The 15,341-nt window shown below is 39.1% G+C and overlaps 1 protein-coding gene across 4 annotated transcripts in view; it reads left to right on the top strand.

Annotated features, from left to right (window-relative positions):
* DIP2C (disco interacting protein 2 homolog C) overlaps positions 1-15,341 on the top strand; it is a 316,626-nt gene that overhangs the window by 238,939 nt on the left and 62,346 nt on the right. For all 4 annotated transcript variants that reach the window (XM_032099479.1, XM_032099487.1, XM_032099504.1 and 1 more), the window contains 5 exons: positions 3,821-3,960; positions 5,548-5,684; positions 7,867-8,075; positions 8,886-9,000; positions 13,308-13,509. In XM_032099479.1, coding sequence (XP_031955370.1) covers positions 3,821-3,960; positions 5,548-5,684; positions 7,867-8,075; positions 8,886-9,000; positions 13,308-13,509 — 803 coding nt within the window. The remainder of the gene's footprint in view (positions 1-3,820; positions 3,961-5,547; positions 5,685-7,866; positions 8,076-8,885; positions 9,001-13,307; positions 13,510-15,341) is intronic.

Genomic DNA, 15,341 nt, shown 5'->3' with positions numbered 1-15,341 from the left:
AGTGGAAATAGACCCCCTGAATGTGTATATATGGTAATTTGAAAAAAAAAAAAAAAAAAAGAGAGAAAATTATTCAAGTATGAATCTGCATATTTAACTTCTACATGATATGTATAGTTTGCAATTTGTTTATGTCCAAGGAAGACATATAAGAAGAATTTTTAGAGTAATGATTTAACATCAGAATGCTTTATGGTTCTCATTGCTGTAATTTTATCTAACTTTAAATTAAATAAATGGAAATGCAAAAGCAAATTCTGTAAATAAAAATGTAAAAATGCCGCTGTAAGTGTAAAATTAATTAAAATGTGAGAATTAAGTGGAATTGCCATCAAGGAAAATCATATTCTTAAGTAGTCTGTTTAAAGAGAATTATGACATTCTGCAGGTTGTTTTTGGCTGACAGGCACTTTTTAACCATTCATCGACTCTCAGTAATCATCTGGAAATGCTCTTTGAATCTGAAGAATTTGTGCCTAGAAATAAAACAGATAAATTCCACTAAAACTGCTGAATGCTACTAAAACTGTTAAGCCTTATGTATATACAATCACAGGGTTGTTCAGGTTGGAAAAGACCTTTAAGATCATTGAATCGCAACATTAATCCAGCACTTCCAAGCCTTCACTAAACTGTGTCCCTGTGCCACTTCCACACCTCTTCTAAATACCCAAGCATGGTGTCTCAGCCTCTTCCCTGGGCAGCCTCTTCCAATGCGTCATGACCCTTTGGATGAAGAATTTTTTCCTAATGTCCTATCTAAACCTCCCCTGGCACAACTTGAGGCCATTTCCTCTCACCCTGTCACTTGTTACTTGGAAGAAGAGATGCACCTGGGTGCGCCCTCCTTTTAGGGAGTTGTAGGGAGCAATAAGTTCCCTCTGAGCCTCCTTTTCTCCAGGCTGAGCCACCCCAGCACCCTCAGCCTCTCATAAGACTTAATCAGCAGACTCCTGTCAGGAGTGCTGTAGCACACAGTAAATGGTGTAGGTATTGTCTGTTTTGGCAGAGTTCTCCAAAAATTGTACCTTGGACAGTAAGCACTTTGTTTTTAAGTTCATACTTCTGCAGCCAATTGTAATTGTTTCACATGTTAGAACATGCAGTATAAATGTGTAAAGCACTAAAATAGCATTAAGTAAAATACTTCCTGCCACAAATTCTTAAATACACTGTCCAAGTGAAATTTAACTAGGTTTTCAATTAGCTTTCCAACAGAACATTACAGGAAGAAGGGGATGAGGCCAAGAATGTGGTTGACTTTCAGCCACTTCATTATTAGTTTAAACCATCTGAAAGCAATCCATCAGAGACTTACCCTGTTCAGGTTAGTTGTCTTTGTGTGAACTACAGGACTTCAGAGAGCCCTTCATTCAGCTGCATCAGCCTGTTCTCAGCTTTATACCAAGAAGTACCAAGTGTCTTTCTCTTAGATGAGTTTCCCTGCCATAGGCTGTGCCGGCCTTTGCTCTCTTGGAACAAGCTCTTGCTTTTAAGTTCAGGGAGGAGGTGAATGAGTAGCAGACATCGCTTGTGCTGAGCACTGAGCAGGTTTTGAATTTCCTGGGTTAGTCCTGGAAAATTTGGCCCAAATCATAGGTTATAAAGTGGGAGAACTTCATAATGGCGTGGGTGGTGTGCCCTTTCTAGATGTAAGCCTGTAGCCCTCTGAAGCACTAAAAATTCATTTCTGAATTAACTAGCATTGAGAGTTTACAAAAAAAATTATTAGCACATAACATTGTGGATAATTCAAAATAAAAAGAAGGCATTTTTATCTTCAGTGCGTTGCTGTGTAATTACCGAGCAATTCTTACTGCAGTGTATGTTACTGAACACATATCTCCTTTTTTTTTTGAAGTCTATTTAATGGTAGGATAATGCTAGATGAACTTGGGAGATGTAGCATTTTTCATTTCGTTCAAGCCATCTCCATTGACAGTAAAGACATTATCATACAAGCTCCAAAGAGTTACTACTGAAGTATGCATTAAAATGATTCCCTGCAGAGCAGAGATCCAGAGAGCTCCCTGTTAATGTTCTGGCTTTCAGAATCTATGGTGTATTTTTACTGAACTTCCTACGAGGAAGACTAACAAAACCAGTTCTCAGTTGAAATACCCTTACAGTTTAGAGAAAGACAGTAATAGACTCGAGGTACTTCAGCCTTAGAGCTGAATCACAAAGCCTAATATTCAAAGGGATGTGTCATGCAAATAATTCATGTTATTCCCCTTTGGTTTATTGCATGTTAGTCTGAACCCACTTGCTTAAGGGAATGCAAAAGTTTAAGGACAGGTTTTTTTCCTGTTTAAATGGCTGGCAAAAAGCAGTGGTCAAATAGATTGTATCTGTAAATGGTAGTAGGAGCTGCTCTCAAAATGCTTTGTGTGATAAGTAGTGCAGGAAAATGGATGTGATGAAAGTCCAGATGGCCTCTACTTCTGGAAGTCTGTGAGAAGCTGTGTGTGCCTGCAGGAGACCTTTCTTCTCATAAGCACAAAATGTGTGTTTTGGGGAGCAGGCATGAGAGAAAGTTGATCAATAATGTCACTGAAAGTTCCTTTTACATGATGGGAGTGTTATTTATCACAGGTGCTTGTTTACTAGGGCCATTTGTTATGCTCTAATGCATTTTCAAGCGTGCTCACATCCTTCTTTGTTGACAATGTCACTTGAGAAATATGTCTCATAAAACCTATTAATTGAAATTTATGGAGCCCATCAGGGCAAGGCTTACGTGAGCAGGACTGGCTTAGGCCCATCTAGTATTTTAAGCACAGCAGAGGAGAAATGTCGTATCAAAGGACATTATCTGTTAAAAAATAGTTGTGTTGTGATGGAGTATTTGGGGAAAATGCAGAACTGTGAATTAAATATTAGCTATTTTATCCATCCTGAAAAGAGCTGGAGCCTGCTCTTCATGGATGCATTATCTGAACCCAAATCAGCACCACGTCACCTTCCAGTTTTGCATTTTAAAATGCAGGACAGTGCACGAGTCCTTCCGGACATGAAAAGCTCTGACATTCCCCTGACTTGGTAACTTGCATACGTCAACACTGGTTTACTCAAGCCCCACTCTCCATAGGTATAATTGTATCCACTGGTGCAGCAGGTGGTTTTATACTGAAACAAGCTGACAGGCATCTTGTGTTTATGCTGTGGAATTTTACAGCACATAGATAATGAATCCGAGCAAACTGAGGCGTTACCAAGAAGCTGCATCCACAATATTTTGACCATGACTGATGAAGGCATAATTTGTTTTAATATTCATGTGGTAAATTAGAATAGGAAGAATTCAATTATATGCACTAAAATGAAGATGGTAAAGTCCTTGTCTCTTCTCCAGATACTTGACAGTAAATCTATGCCAGGTTGCCTCAAAATAGATAACAGGTAGAATTTATCAAGTTATTTACTGATCAGTTCCAAATATGTGTAGTGTAGTTTCCTTACAAATTGTCTCCACCATCTTTCAGTCTTTTAAAAATGAGGTAAAAGGTCTTTACTTGGATGGTAAAGCAATCTTTATAAAAAATGAAAATTAAATACAAGCTGTTTTGGGTAAATGTTAGGTGTTACTTGCATCTCAGCAGCCCCATATATGTGGGTGGGTACTGAATGAGAGAGAGAACAGATGTAATTACTTAGAAATGATGGAAAACCAGGATTTTATCGGGCCTAATAGCAGGGGAAAAGAAGGTGAAATTTCAAACTCTGAAACAGAGGAGTATTTGCAATAGTAGTCCATTAAGCACAAGTAAATGTTTACACCTGCCTGATGGTGCACTGTTGCTCTAACTCGTGTTTGTAGGCCAACAGATGACAGCAACCAGCCGCCGGGAAGAGGAGTTCTGTCCATGCATGGTCTCACTTACGGTGTGATTCGAGTGGACTCTGAAGAAAAGCTGTCCGTCCTGACTGTCCAGGATGTTGGCTTAGTGATGCCAGGAGGTGAGAAACTTCCTTTGAAACTGAGTATGTGTCATCAATTTAAGTAATTGGCAGTAGAAAGTCACAGGTGAGCGTACTTTGTTGCCAGACTACAAACTTTGGGACTACAAGCTCCTTGAAAACATTTCAGTCGAAAAGCATTACCTTACAAAACTTCATGGTTTGGAAATCCCAAGATTTCTTGTCTGCATTTACCTCAGTGTCTGTCTATGCTTGCATTAGCAGCATGTATTAAGCAACCTGCCACCACATCAGAACATCTGTTCCTTAGCTGCGAGATGTTGGTAGAGAAAATAAGGAAGTTAAAGTACTGTGGCTATAAATATCCATAAGTCCAACCAAGACAAAAGATTTCAGTAGGGAAAGTTTTCATAGCCCGTGCTAAGGATCAACAAAGTTGCTATCTGAAAGCTTGCAGAATGTTTTTCCCAAGGTCTTGTGCTATCACCCAGTTATTATATAGAGGGGGTATGACTGAAAAGTTCATGTTGATAAATTCAAACTGAAACCAGTGCTTCAGAAGAGGAAGATTACAGTTTTCATAAGACAGCTACATTTAAATGAGATGCTGTGGATACTAGAAAAAGCTATATACTGTAATTTTTCATAAGAGAATGCTTGTTATGGACCAAAGCAATAAAACATAATGATGCACCTTATAAAATTTCAGTTGAACAACTTAAAGGAAGATACGATTGGTTGTTGTTTAATAGTTATCATACAAGATATTATAATAGATGTGCCATCTTGCACTTCATATTATGTTCTGATAGTTTTAATGAAAATGCGTGCTCTTGTTTATCCTCTGAAAGGTCATTAAAGATTCTGTACACTTGTACTTAAAAGATGTGTTGATTCCTTTCTGCTTTCCCTTGATCATCATATCCTCTGCAACTACAAAACATACCAATGCTGTACTCCAGCTCCGCAGATTATAGCTAAAGCAGCACTCCTGATTCTTGCTCAAATGGTTGACATGAAATAGTGCTTCTTTCTCAGACCAGTGCTTTCTAATCCCTCCTGTTTAGCTCCTGCTGTTTCTGCAGGCCTGTAAGACCAGACAGAGGGAGTCTGAGCTCTGATAAATTCTCTGTAAAACAACCATATTAGTCTGCTGGAATATCTTGATCTTTCATATGGCATTAGTTGCTACTTTCTGAGAGGTGGATTTCGTGGTTGCCTGCCTCCCTGGCTGTATAGTAATTATCAAGGGCTCCATTAGGGTATTTCATTTTGCACTGACTGAGGCAAATCTGGTTTTCAGTATGCAAAGCTGGGAACACAATCACATTTCACAGCAATATTACAGATGAGCTGCAGTTTCAGAGAGCAAAGCAAATAGGTATTGTTATCAATGTAAGGACTGAGTTTACATAAAGGTCCTTGCATTCTTTATATAGATATTATTTATAATATAAAACCACTTGTAATGTTGAACACCATAATGTTCAAGAAACTGATTTAGACATTAGCCTACATGTAATTAATTTGTTTATGTCGGCTCCACCATGATGTCTTTCCCACAGCATTTATGTTATTCTGTGGTTCATTTTATAATATTTTTGAATTCCTTTCTTCTCCCTCTAGCTATAATGTGTTCAGTGAAGCCAGATGGAATTCCTCAGCTCTGTAAAACAGATGAAATAGGAGAACTTTGTGTATGTGCTATTGCAACGGGTACATCATATTATGGACTCTCGGGCATGACCAAAAATACTTTTGAGGTAAGTTGACCAAAAAGTGCTATACAAATTCCTTCCTTTTGAACCTTTTCTGTTTCAAGGCAATATTTGTCATAAAATATTGATAGTAACAATATAAGAATAGCAATATTAATCAATGGTGCTTGTGGCTTGGGACCTGTATTCCAGCCAGATAATCTGCACTGAAGCCCATTTCATTAAGTGCAGTAGTAGATCTTTATGGGAGTTTAGTTTTGGCTCTGAAGAGTTTTAACTTTAATTTTCAAATAAGATACCAGGAGCTGAAAAAATCAGAAGGAAAGGAATAAGAAAGACCAAGTTCAAAAGGTAATATTGTACGAGTTTATGTGCAGAATTTGATTATGGCAAACACTAAGAAAGCTGCTGGGTATCTCTAGAAAGCAATTTTCAACGTTTCCACAGCACTTCCAACATTAAGGCTTGTATTTATACAGAATCCTGACAGATGTAGTCTTCAAGAGAGGTATCTGAAGAGCAAAGAAACCTTTTCCTGATGAGTCTCCACCTGCTTTTGTTTGAATTGCCTTAGGTGAAAGCCTTTTGGCTTTGTGGAATCTGTTTCCTGACTCCAATGCACACAGCTGTACTGATAGCTCTGTAGTACCTGCTCACTTGTTATCATTAACTTCTGCTGAAGACGGTGCAAAAGGCTGAACAAATTAGAGAAAAAGTAAAAAAAAATTGCTTTTTAAGCTACAATCCTTTTCTCATTTAATATTTAAGGCAAAAATTAACACAGATACATTTAGGTTTCCCTTAACAAATTTTCTGTTATTACCACTTTTAATAGACTAATGTGACTAATATATTCTGCAAAATGCAGAGCTGAATGTTGTAAACCCTGCACATTATATAATTAATGCAGACAAATGGTTATGATTCTACATCCTGCTGTTGAAGTCAGGAATCCTACTATGCAATTGTGATCAGAAATTTGTTGATAGTTGATTTTTGTGCTGCAAGTACAATTGGCAATACCCAGTGTGAGTGATAGTCCTGGATTTTACACACTTCAGGGTAGAAAGGTACTCACAAGTACTTGCCCTAATTGTGATATCATTCATAATTCATAACTGTCAGCTGTTTAACAGCCTATTTAGACTGATTTAGACATACTTTATGCTAAGCAAATAAACTGCCATTGAGTGAGCAGGACCACTCAATTTTAAAGTTAAGCATGTTCTTAAGAGTCCTCTCCAAGTGGATCTCTATTCTGTTTTACTGTGTAATTCATGTTGCAGGTATTAGAGAGTCAAAGAGGTTTGTGTTGCTGAAATGAATTATGGCCAAGGATGCATAAGCATTAAATCTGTTCAGTAAGAGTCACCCATGGGCATCTGGCAGCAGAATTTGGCAGAATTGACCTTACTTTTTAGATGAGCCTTCAAGAACACGATTAGCCATGGCCTTCTAATTGCAATTGTCTTTTTGCCTTTAGACTATTAAAGTTTAAAGAAATGACTGCAGGAAAGTGTGGTTGTGTCAGAAAGCAGCTCAGAGTAGCTCACATGCCAAAAGGATAACACTGTACTAATTAGGATAGAAAAACCCATAGTAATCTATCTGTGGAAGTCACGCATGTCTGGTATTCAGACCTTTAGAGAGGTGCTCTATAGGGCTGTATTTTCACTTTCAGGTGGGCCACAGAAGACTTTATCACTAGTATTCCGAGAACTCAATTGACCCTAAATAAAAATGTGATCAGCTGGAAGAGTCATTAATGTGCTGTACCTTAAAATAGCTTCTCTTCTAGCCTGCCTATTTCTTACACTGTGCTGGAAATGGGCATGAGGTACTGAGAAAAACCTCTACTGAAATGTTTGTGAGTTAAGCTCTCAGTTAACCTGTACACACCACTTCAGGTTGGCAGTCTGCTCAGCATGGGTTTTTATTTAATACTGTTGATGTTGATTTGTATATTTTTTTTAAGGCCATAAATGATTTATGGAGTCACAGTCACGGAAAATGTGTATGGTAAAGAGTGGGATTGAATTTGCTGGAACTTAGGTACACACGAGTGTAGGAGTTTCCTGACACTCCCTTCATGGTCAGTGAAGGATAAAGAGCATCACCAGTGACCTATTTACTTTTTTCAGAATAGCCATCTGAGAGAAAATGCCTGAAATACTTTGCAGCCTGATCTTTATGTATGGAACTGAAGACCCCTGTTTCTGTTTTGCAGGTGTTTCCTATGACCAGTTCTGGCGGCCCTATCACCGAATATCCTTTTATAAGGACTGGACTTCTAGGCTTCATAGGACCAGGTGGACTTGTCTTTGTTATTGGCAAAATGGATGGTTTGATGGTTGTCAGTGGAAGAAGACATAATGCTGATGACATTGTAGCAACAGCACTGGCCGTGGAACCCATGAAATTTGTCTACAGGGGGAGGTTTGTTTCTTTCTTTTCTTATCTTATGTAGAAATCTTTATTTTGCTTAGACGGAGTGTAAATGATCCAGGTGCTTTCAGAAAGCAGTGCCTGATCTGCACTGTGGTTTCTCTCCAGTTCTGTTCATATCGCCTGAACCAGGAGACAGCTGAGGGAAGCCCAAGGCAATGTTGAGGCAGAATTTGGATACCAAGGTCTTGAAACTATGATTACTGAAATTTCCAGTTGAACAGCTGATTAATTCTGAGGGTGTTGGCTCAACAGTACCCTTTCTGTGTGAGCTGAATATTTCCAATATGCCTCACACTGAAGTTTTTGAATGTGAAAGTGGTTCTTTGTGTGACCTGTCTCATGTGCTGAAACTGAGCAGGAGACATCTAAAACTTCTGAAGAGCCTCATGCAGTAGCACGTGCTCACACTCCATTGCATGTCAGACCTCTCACAAAATGATGTTGCAATTACTTTCTTCTAAGTTGGGGCCAAGGAAGGTGCTTATGCTGACTGTTATATAACAGCTTAGCAACAACCTTGGTGTGACCCAAGTTTAGTGCTTTTCTTATTCCAAGAATGTTCACTTCTCAATCCTGCTCTGACATCATGCTTGTATATACATGACTGTAGAACAAAGCCTGATGTTTCTACTCCAGAACTTATCCAAAACTGTTCTTGTAGCTTTTTCCCCATACATTTATTAGTAATTGACACACCAGGAGTCTAATAAATAAAGAAGTCGTACTTGTAGAAGATTAATGTAGAAGACAGGTTTTTCCCTCTGTCCTGGCACTAAACACTCTTCTCTCCTTCTATAGAATAGCAGTGTTTTCCGTGAGCGTGCTACACGATGAAAGGATAGTTATTGTTGCTGAGCAAAGGCCAGATTCCACAGAAGAAGACAGTTTTCAGTGGATGAGTAGAGTTCTCCAGGTAATGCTCTGTATGTACGTTTGGAAGCTATTTTTTTCTTGCTTTATATTCTTTTTATTGATCTTTCAGATCCCTAAGGTAACTGACATTTGTCTTTGACTAATTGTGAATCCATCTTCAGTTGCACTTGCTCTTAATGAGCACAAAATGAGATTCTTCTGAGTGACAGTTCCTATCTGGTCTGCACACACCTGCTATAAGAAAACAGGAATGAATTGAAGTAAATAATAGCAATGAGAGAGTAGCATATGGTTTATAGGGATATTCATTACTTTGAAAGGGGAATGAATGAATGAATGAATGCATTATATACTCTTACTGTCAAAAGCTACCAGAGTCTCTTACTAAACAGTTATAAGCATGGATACAGAGTTGGCCTCACCCAGATTTATATTTTTAATGGGTGGGAGAGAATTACGTGTTTCTAGCGTATTATGTTGATAGCTAAAATAAACTGGATGAAACTCAGCCTAAAAATCCCAATTTCCCTCCACTGAAATGAAGGGAAGTGATTGATTAGCTCAGATCTAGGCATTTACAGGGAGGATATCTTCTCAGAGGGATACCTATTGCAAAGAATCCCATTCCAGCAGTCTGGTGAATCATGCAGGGCACTGTGATGATCCCACTTTGGTGGTGGTGTCTGACGGTTTGACCAGAAGATGAATGTTACTGTATACTAAAGCATTCTGATCTTCTCAAAGCATTAGGAAGCCCAAGTTACAGCAATATCAATACTATACTCAGTTTTTTTCGACTCTAATGTCTCCACATAAAAAATTTAGATACTTTAGACAGGGTCATCTTCCATCTCCTCCATTTCTGTGGTTAAACCAATTCACACTCAAAAGCAATAGATTTAATGGAGATGTAGTCATATTAAGTCTGTTGCTACCTTGTGAAGTGGTCTCAACTCTGTCTACAGTTGGTGTCCTGTTACTTCTACTTCCCTTTCCTAACTTCCTTTCTGTTCTTCTGCAAGGACTCTTCTCAGTAAATGTATTGCAAACATATATTTGCTTTACCCAAGAGCCAAAGAAAAAGATCCCACACAATTCAGAGATGTTTTTATTCATTATTGCATTGTACTGAATAAGAAAGGGAATCTATCTACTGTACTATTTGTTCAAGAAACTGAACAAATAAACTTTCATCCATCTCAAGACAGGGTTATCTGCTCTCTTGATTCAAAAGACAGCTACATTTCATACAGTTAGAGGCATCTCATATTCACAGTAGATCTAAATCAATACCAAGAAAAGATAGAACCTCTAGCTTGTCCATCACACAGAAAGCCTTTGAAACACCTAGTAGCACCTAGGGCATATATTGTAGAAGAAAAAGCTTTGGGTTTCCCATGCTTCGATTATTTTTGTCAAGTAGCAGGCTCCTAAAAAGGTTGAAACTCTGGACTTAGCACTTGTCCTGTTTAGTCAGCTGAGCATCTTTGTGACTTTTACAGAACTAACGTCTTACGCAGTCATAGCCAGTAGAATTCTGTACTGAAAACTGCAGGAATCCTGTGTCCCAATACTCCTGCCAGGAGTCAGCCGCGTTATTCTGAGTCTGATCAAGTCCCAGCAGTGTCTGAGAATAGTAGGCCGTGTATCAAAGTACACACATGTGTGGCTGCTTTCATCACCCACGTGTGAAGCCTGCAACTCTGGCATGCACCACTATGTGAACAAAAAGTTTCTGTTTCCACCACAGCTGAGAGCAGAGATGAAGGACAGAAGCCAGGAACAAGTGGGATGTTTTGTGCCTCTTCCCAATCAGAGTTTTAATGACAGATGTCAGGAAGTGGTAACCAGCTGTATCTGAATCATCTGCTAGTGAGGCACAACATAACAGTCTGTGTCATGACTCTCAGTGAAGTCCATGATAACAAACTCTATCAAATTGCTACTTGATTCTAAGGCTATTTGTGAGTTGTCTGACACCCTGTGAGGGCTACCCTGTGCCAGCCCTGCCCTGCACTGCCTGCTTCTGCTGCACCTTGCTGTCTCTTCCCTGCAGTTGAGCTGTCTTGATTTGCAGAACCCTTTTTTCCAGTGGTTTGCACATATTCTGACTCTCCTGACCCATTCTGCCTCTTGGCAGGGAGCTGAAGGATGGTAGAGCTACTCTACCTATGGGTGTGTGCTGGACTGTAGGCTTTAGCAGAAGGATGGTTGGGAGGGAGTGGTCAGGCTGGGGATGGAGCTTCTTGAGAGTAGAAGGGTGAAGATCCCAGATCACCCAGCAGTTCAGTCAGATAGATCCTAGATACTCATCTGCTGCAGACTGATCTGACCCTTCAGGCAGTGCTGTAGTTCCTGTGTTGGCAGGCTGGATGTTCATTTTACCAGTGCCAGGACTTGACAGGACTAAGTAAAGCCAGGAGATCTACTGCAGCACTGGAGAGTGTTTACCCAGAGAATTGTGTCAGAATGAGAGGTTTTCTCAGCTCAAACAACACAGCACTGTGGACTCTGCACAAGTTTGGGTATATCTTGTCCGTTTTCATGATGAAAGAGAGGGACAGAGATTTCAGATACTGTTCGTCTCTGGCTGGACAGAGTCATTTCAAAAACCAAGCCATCTCATCAAGAGGCATAAATGCCAGCAGTATTAAAATTGACTGGTACTCTTCTCCCTCAAAATTTTAAGACTCAGTTCACCAGTTGTCATCCTTGTGACAAAGTCATTCCCTGCTTCAGAAATGTGCCAAACTCAAAGGTGATGGGTTTGAATGACACATGATATTTTATGTGGCCTTGTGTAGCAGATGTTGCTCTCAGAGACAGTTCAGAAGTTACTGGGGAATCATTGCATGCACCCCTCATCCCACCCCAGCTGGGTATTACTTTCCGCTCACCAGCTATAGGAGCCATGGAGTTAAATGTTTGAGTAAAAGTGGTTACTTGCCCTGTGATGGTTTTCCTTCAAACTCACGTCAGGAGAGGATCCCATGATTTATCACTGCTTTTCAGAACCTACAAATAACGTTATGATTAGTAGGTTATGATGGTTTCTGCCAGAATTGTATGTTGGCTGCCATAAATATTTCACTCTTGCTGATCTTCCGGGTGGTGTCTGTAGACCAGCAGCAAGGTCTTCCAATTCTGCTGTGAGAACTACTGCTGCTAAAATTCCAATGTTTTTAAATGAGTCACCGTTTTATTATTCTTTCTTATGAAAGTTTGAAGTCAAATCAATAAGAAATGGAGCAAACAGAAGCCAAAAGCAAAGCATTGCTTCGTCTGTAGAAGTAATCAGTAATTTATTGGTCTACACTTTAGTACATATATAACTGTAAGTGATTATTTGATGCTCAGAGTATAGATTGTATCTTCAAGGCAGCACACATATCAATTCACTTTTCTCACAGTTTAAAATTAAAAAGCAAGATAAGTAAATTGTATTTTTGAACATTTAACTACTCATTAGAGCTGCTATTTAATTTGTTTCTCAGTTTGCATTAGTGTCTGAAGTTGGTTTTCTAACACTAATGCTGCAATTTTTGTTACCCTTATAAGGAAAATAACTCCTTCAAATTTGTATGGAATTAAAATCTAAGTGTGTGGATATTCATGATATTCATATTTAACTCAATAAATTACATAGATACTGTATGCTACAATTTTCTTGAAAGTGATGCAATTTAATTAACTTGTCAGGCAGTGAACATGATTGCTATAAGATTCAAAGATGCTTCTTTTTCAGGTTTTTGTCCAACAGATTTTTTTCAAGTGGATAGTTTCATAGTTTTCCCTTATATATTTCCCATTCCTGCCTGAAAATCTTTTGCACTGTGATCAGGGAATGAAACAGTTATTACCTTATAAAAAAGTAAAAAAAATTCACAAGCTACATACATCGTTAGGTATAGGGGTTATTTGAAATTTTGCCTTGCTCAGGAAGATGGACTGGATATTAAGTTGATAGAAATCCTTTGAACTTTAGCTCTAAGGAGTGCACCAATTTAAAGCAATTTCGCATGGCCTGCCAACCCATCTTTGTAATAAATCTCCACAATACCTGCTACTAATGTGTGCTTAAGAGGGATAACAAGGTAACATTTCCTAATAGATTTGTGTGTATTTATCACCAGGTTTTTGGTTGCTTCTTTATCTGCTGGAATGAGTGTAACAACATTTCCGTCCACCTGTTCCCAGTGAAAAGAACCTCCTTATCACTGGCATAGCTGAAGTGTCTTTCCATTGCCAGTTCATTATTAGGGCTGTTTTATGCAGTAATTCAGAACAGAATTAGAATGATGAAAAATTAGCCTTTCATTAAAATCGACTTCCTGTGTGGTTTTTTAGGCAATAGACAGTATTCATCAAGTGGGAGTCTATTGCCTGGCACTTGTCCCAGCAAACACACTTCCCAAGACACCGCTGGGAGGGATACACCTGTCAGAAACCAAACAGCTCTTCCTGGAAGGATCTCTGCATCCTTGTAACGTGCTGATGTGTCCCCACACCTGTGTCACAAACCTGCCTAAACCCCGGCAAAAGCAACCAGGTAAGAGGAGAGAAGGCAAAGGGACTCTGACTTCATGCTGTGTGTTTATGGTACTGGAATGGAGCAAAGTCGAGTAATTGCTGACGCAGGTGAGAATCAGCTTGATTGGCTTTCCTCTGAAATTCTCCGTGTGTGTCAAGGACATCACTGGTGTTGCCAGAAGGTAGAAGCACCTTCACAGAGAGTGCAAGGGAAAATGCTGCTAATTCAATAAAGATAACATTTTTATCACTCTACAAGGCACTGCTGAGACCACACCTGGAGTTCTTTGTAAATTCCTCTTCAGTTATGTTTGAAGAGGGTGGACTGAGACCAAATCAGAGAAAGATAAAATCCTGGCTTATTTTGAAGGCTGAGTTTGTAAACTAGAAACAGAGAGGAAGAGGACTGTTGACATTAAATAGTGTGGGAAGAGCAAGTACTTAAAGTACTTTAAGTACTTTTAAAGTACTTTAAGTACTTAAAAACTGGTCATGAATAAATGAAACCAAAGAATGAGTGGTTTAATCCCCCACCTGAGTGGGGAAATTCTATATTACTCTTACAGCAGGTATATTAGAGGGAAAACCCTAACTAGTTTTAAGATTATTCTTCAGAAGTTCTGCCTCTTCATTAAGAGAGTTGGATGATACAGCGAGGCACTGTCTCAAGAGATCAAGAAATCCCCTGTGGCCTGCTGTAGTCCAGTCACTGGTTACTTGTGCCCAATGTACAAGCAAATTTTAACAAATTTTTTTTGCCTTTGAATCCAGTTGCAGATTATAGTACTCAGATTAATTTCAAGGAGTTCTGGATATGTAGCTTCAGGCTTAAGACTTGAATTCAGCTACATTAGACTAAGTGTTGGTTATTTTCCACTTTGAAAAATACCTTGGGATTAGAAGTGGGTTTGCTCTCTGGATCTCAAATATGGAGGCTATCCATCATGAACTCAGTGCAAGTTTGCCTACACCGTCAGCTTTTCTTAAACCTTTGGACAAATGTTTCAGAATCAAAACCATAATCTCAGTTTGTGGATACTGGGAATGCCAGAGGTTAACAGTGACTTGCACTAACTTAATGGAAGCAATGAGGCCTTTTACGGCAGTGCTCACTTCGGTATTTCCTTATTGCTGCACCGCAAAATAATTGCTGAATTAGAATCAATGGAGATTGTTACAGATATGTTATATATACATTAAATATTACTATGGTAAAAGTAATGCCAGGAGCACAGAAACAAAACTTACAGTATCACATTCTCCCATTTAGTGTTGTTGTGACATACCCCGAGGGCATTGCTTTTATAATTTTAAAGCAGAGTAGTCTGTAGGTGCTTTTGATTGTACATTGTCTAGTTACTTACATTACAAACAATCACTTGGACATCATAGACTAGAAGAAAAGCCTGGTATCAATTGCAGTTGATCAGTAATCCATGCTGGAGAAGCAGAAAACAAATGCCAACATGAATGTTAAATGGTATTTGTGAGACAGGTATTGTCCCCTAATGGCAGCAACAAAACATCAGTGAAATCCACCTCATGGAGAAGTGTCAGCTGTGACGTCTTTTCTTCTGAAGCTGTTTATCTTCACTCTTGATCTTATTCTAGAGGGCTTGCATATATTTTATCACACGCACCATGTGCCTTCCTAATCCCTGTCACTTCATGTCTATAGCATTACAGAAGTCCTAATACAGATGCAACTTAGCCCAGGGAACCAAAGAGGGAAACAGGAATGTTGTCCCTCTGTTTTGAGGCACTTGAATGGATATGCCTACAGTAAGAGCTAAATTTTCCAAAGATTCATCATATCAAAACAAGCTGTGTCTCTGGCTGTGGAGACCCCAT

This window comes from Corvus moneduloides, chromosome 1 (genome assembly GCF_009650955.1).
Source record: "Corvus moneduloides isolate bCorMon1 chromosome 1, bCorMon1.pri, whole genome shotgun sequence".
Taxonomy (NCBI): domain Eukaryota; kingdom Metazoa; phylum Chordata; class Aves; order Passeriformes; family Corvidae; genus Corvus; species Corvus moneduloides.
This window is presented reverse-complemented; position numbering and strand designations above follow the sequence as displayed.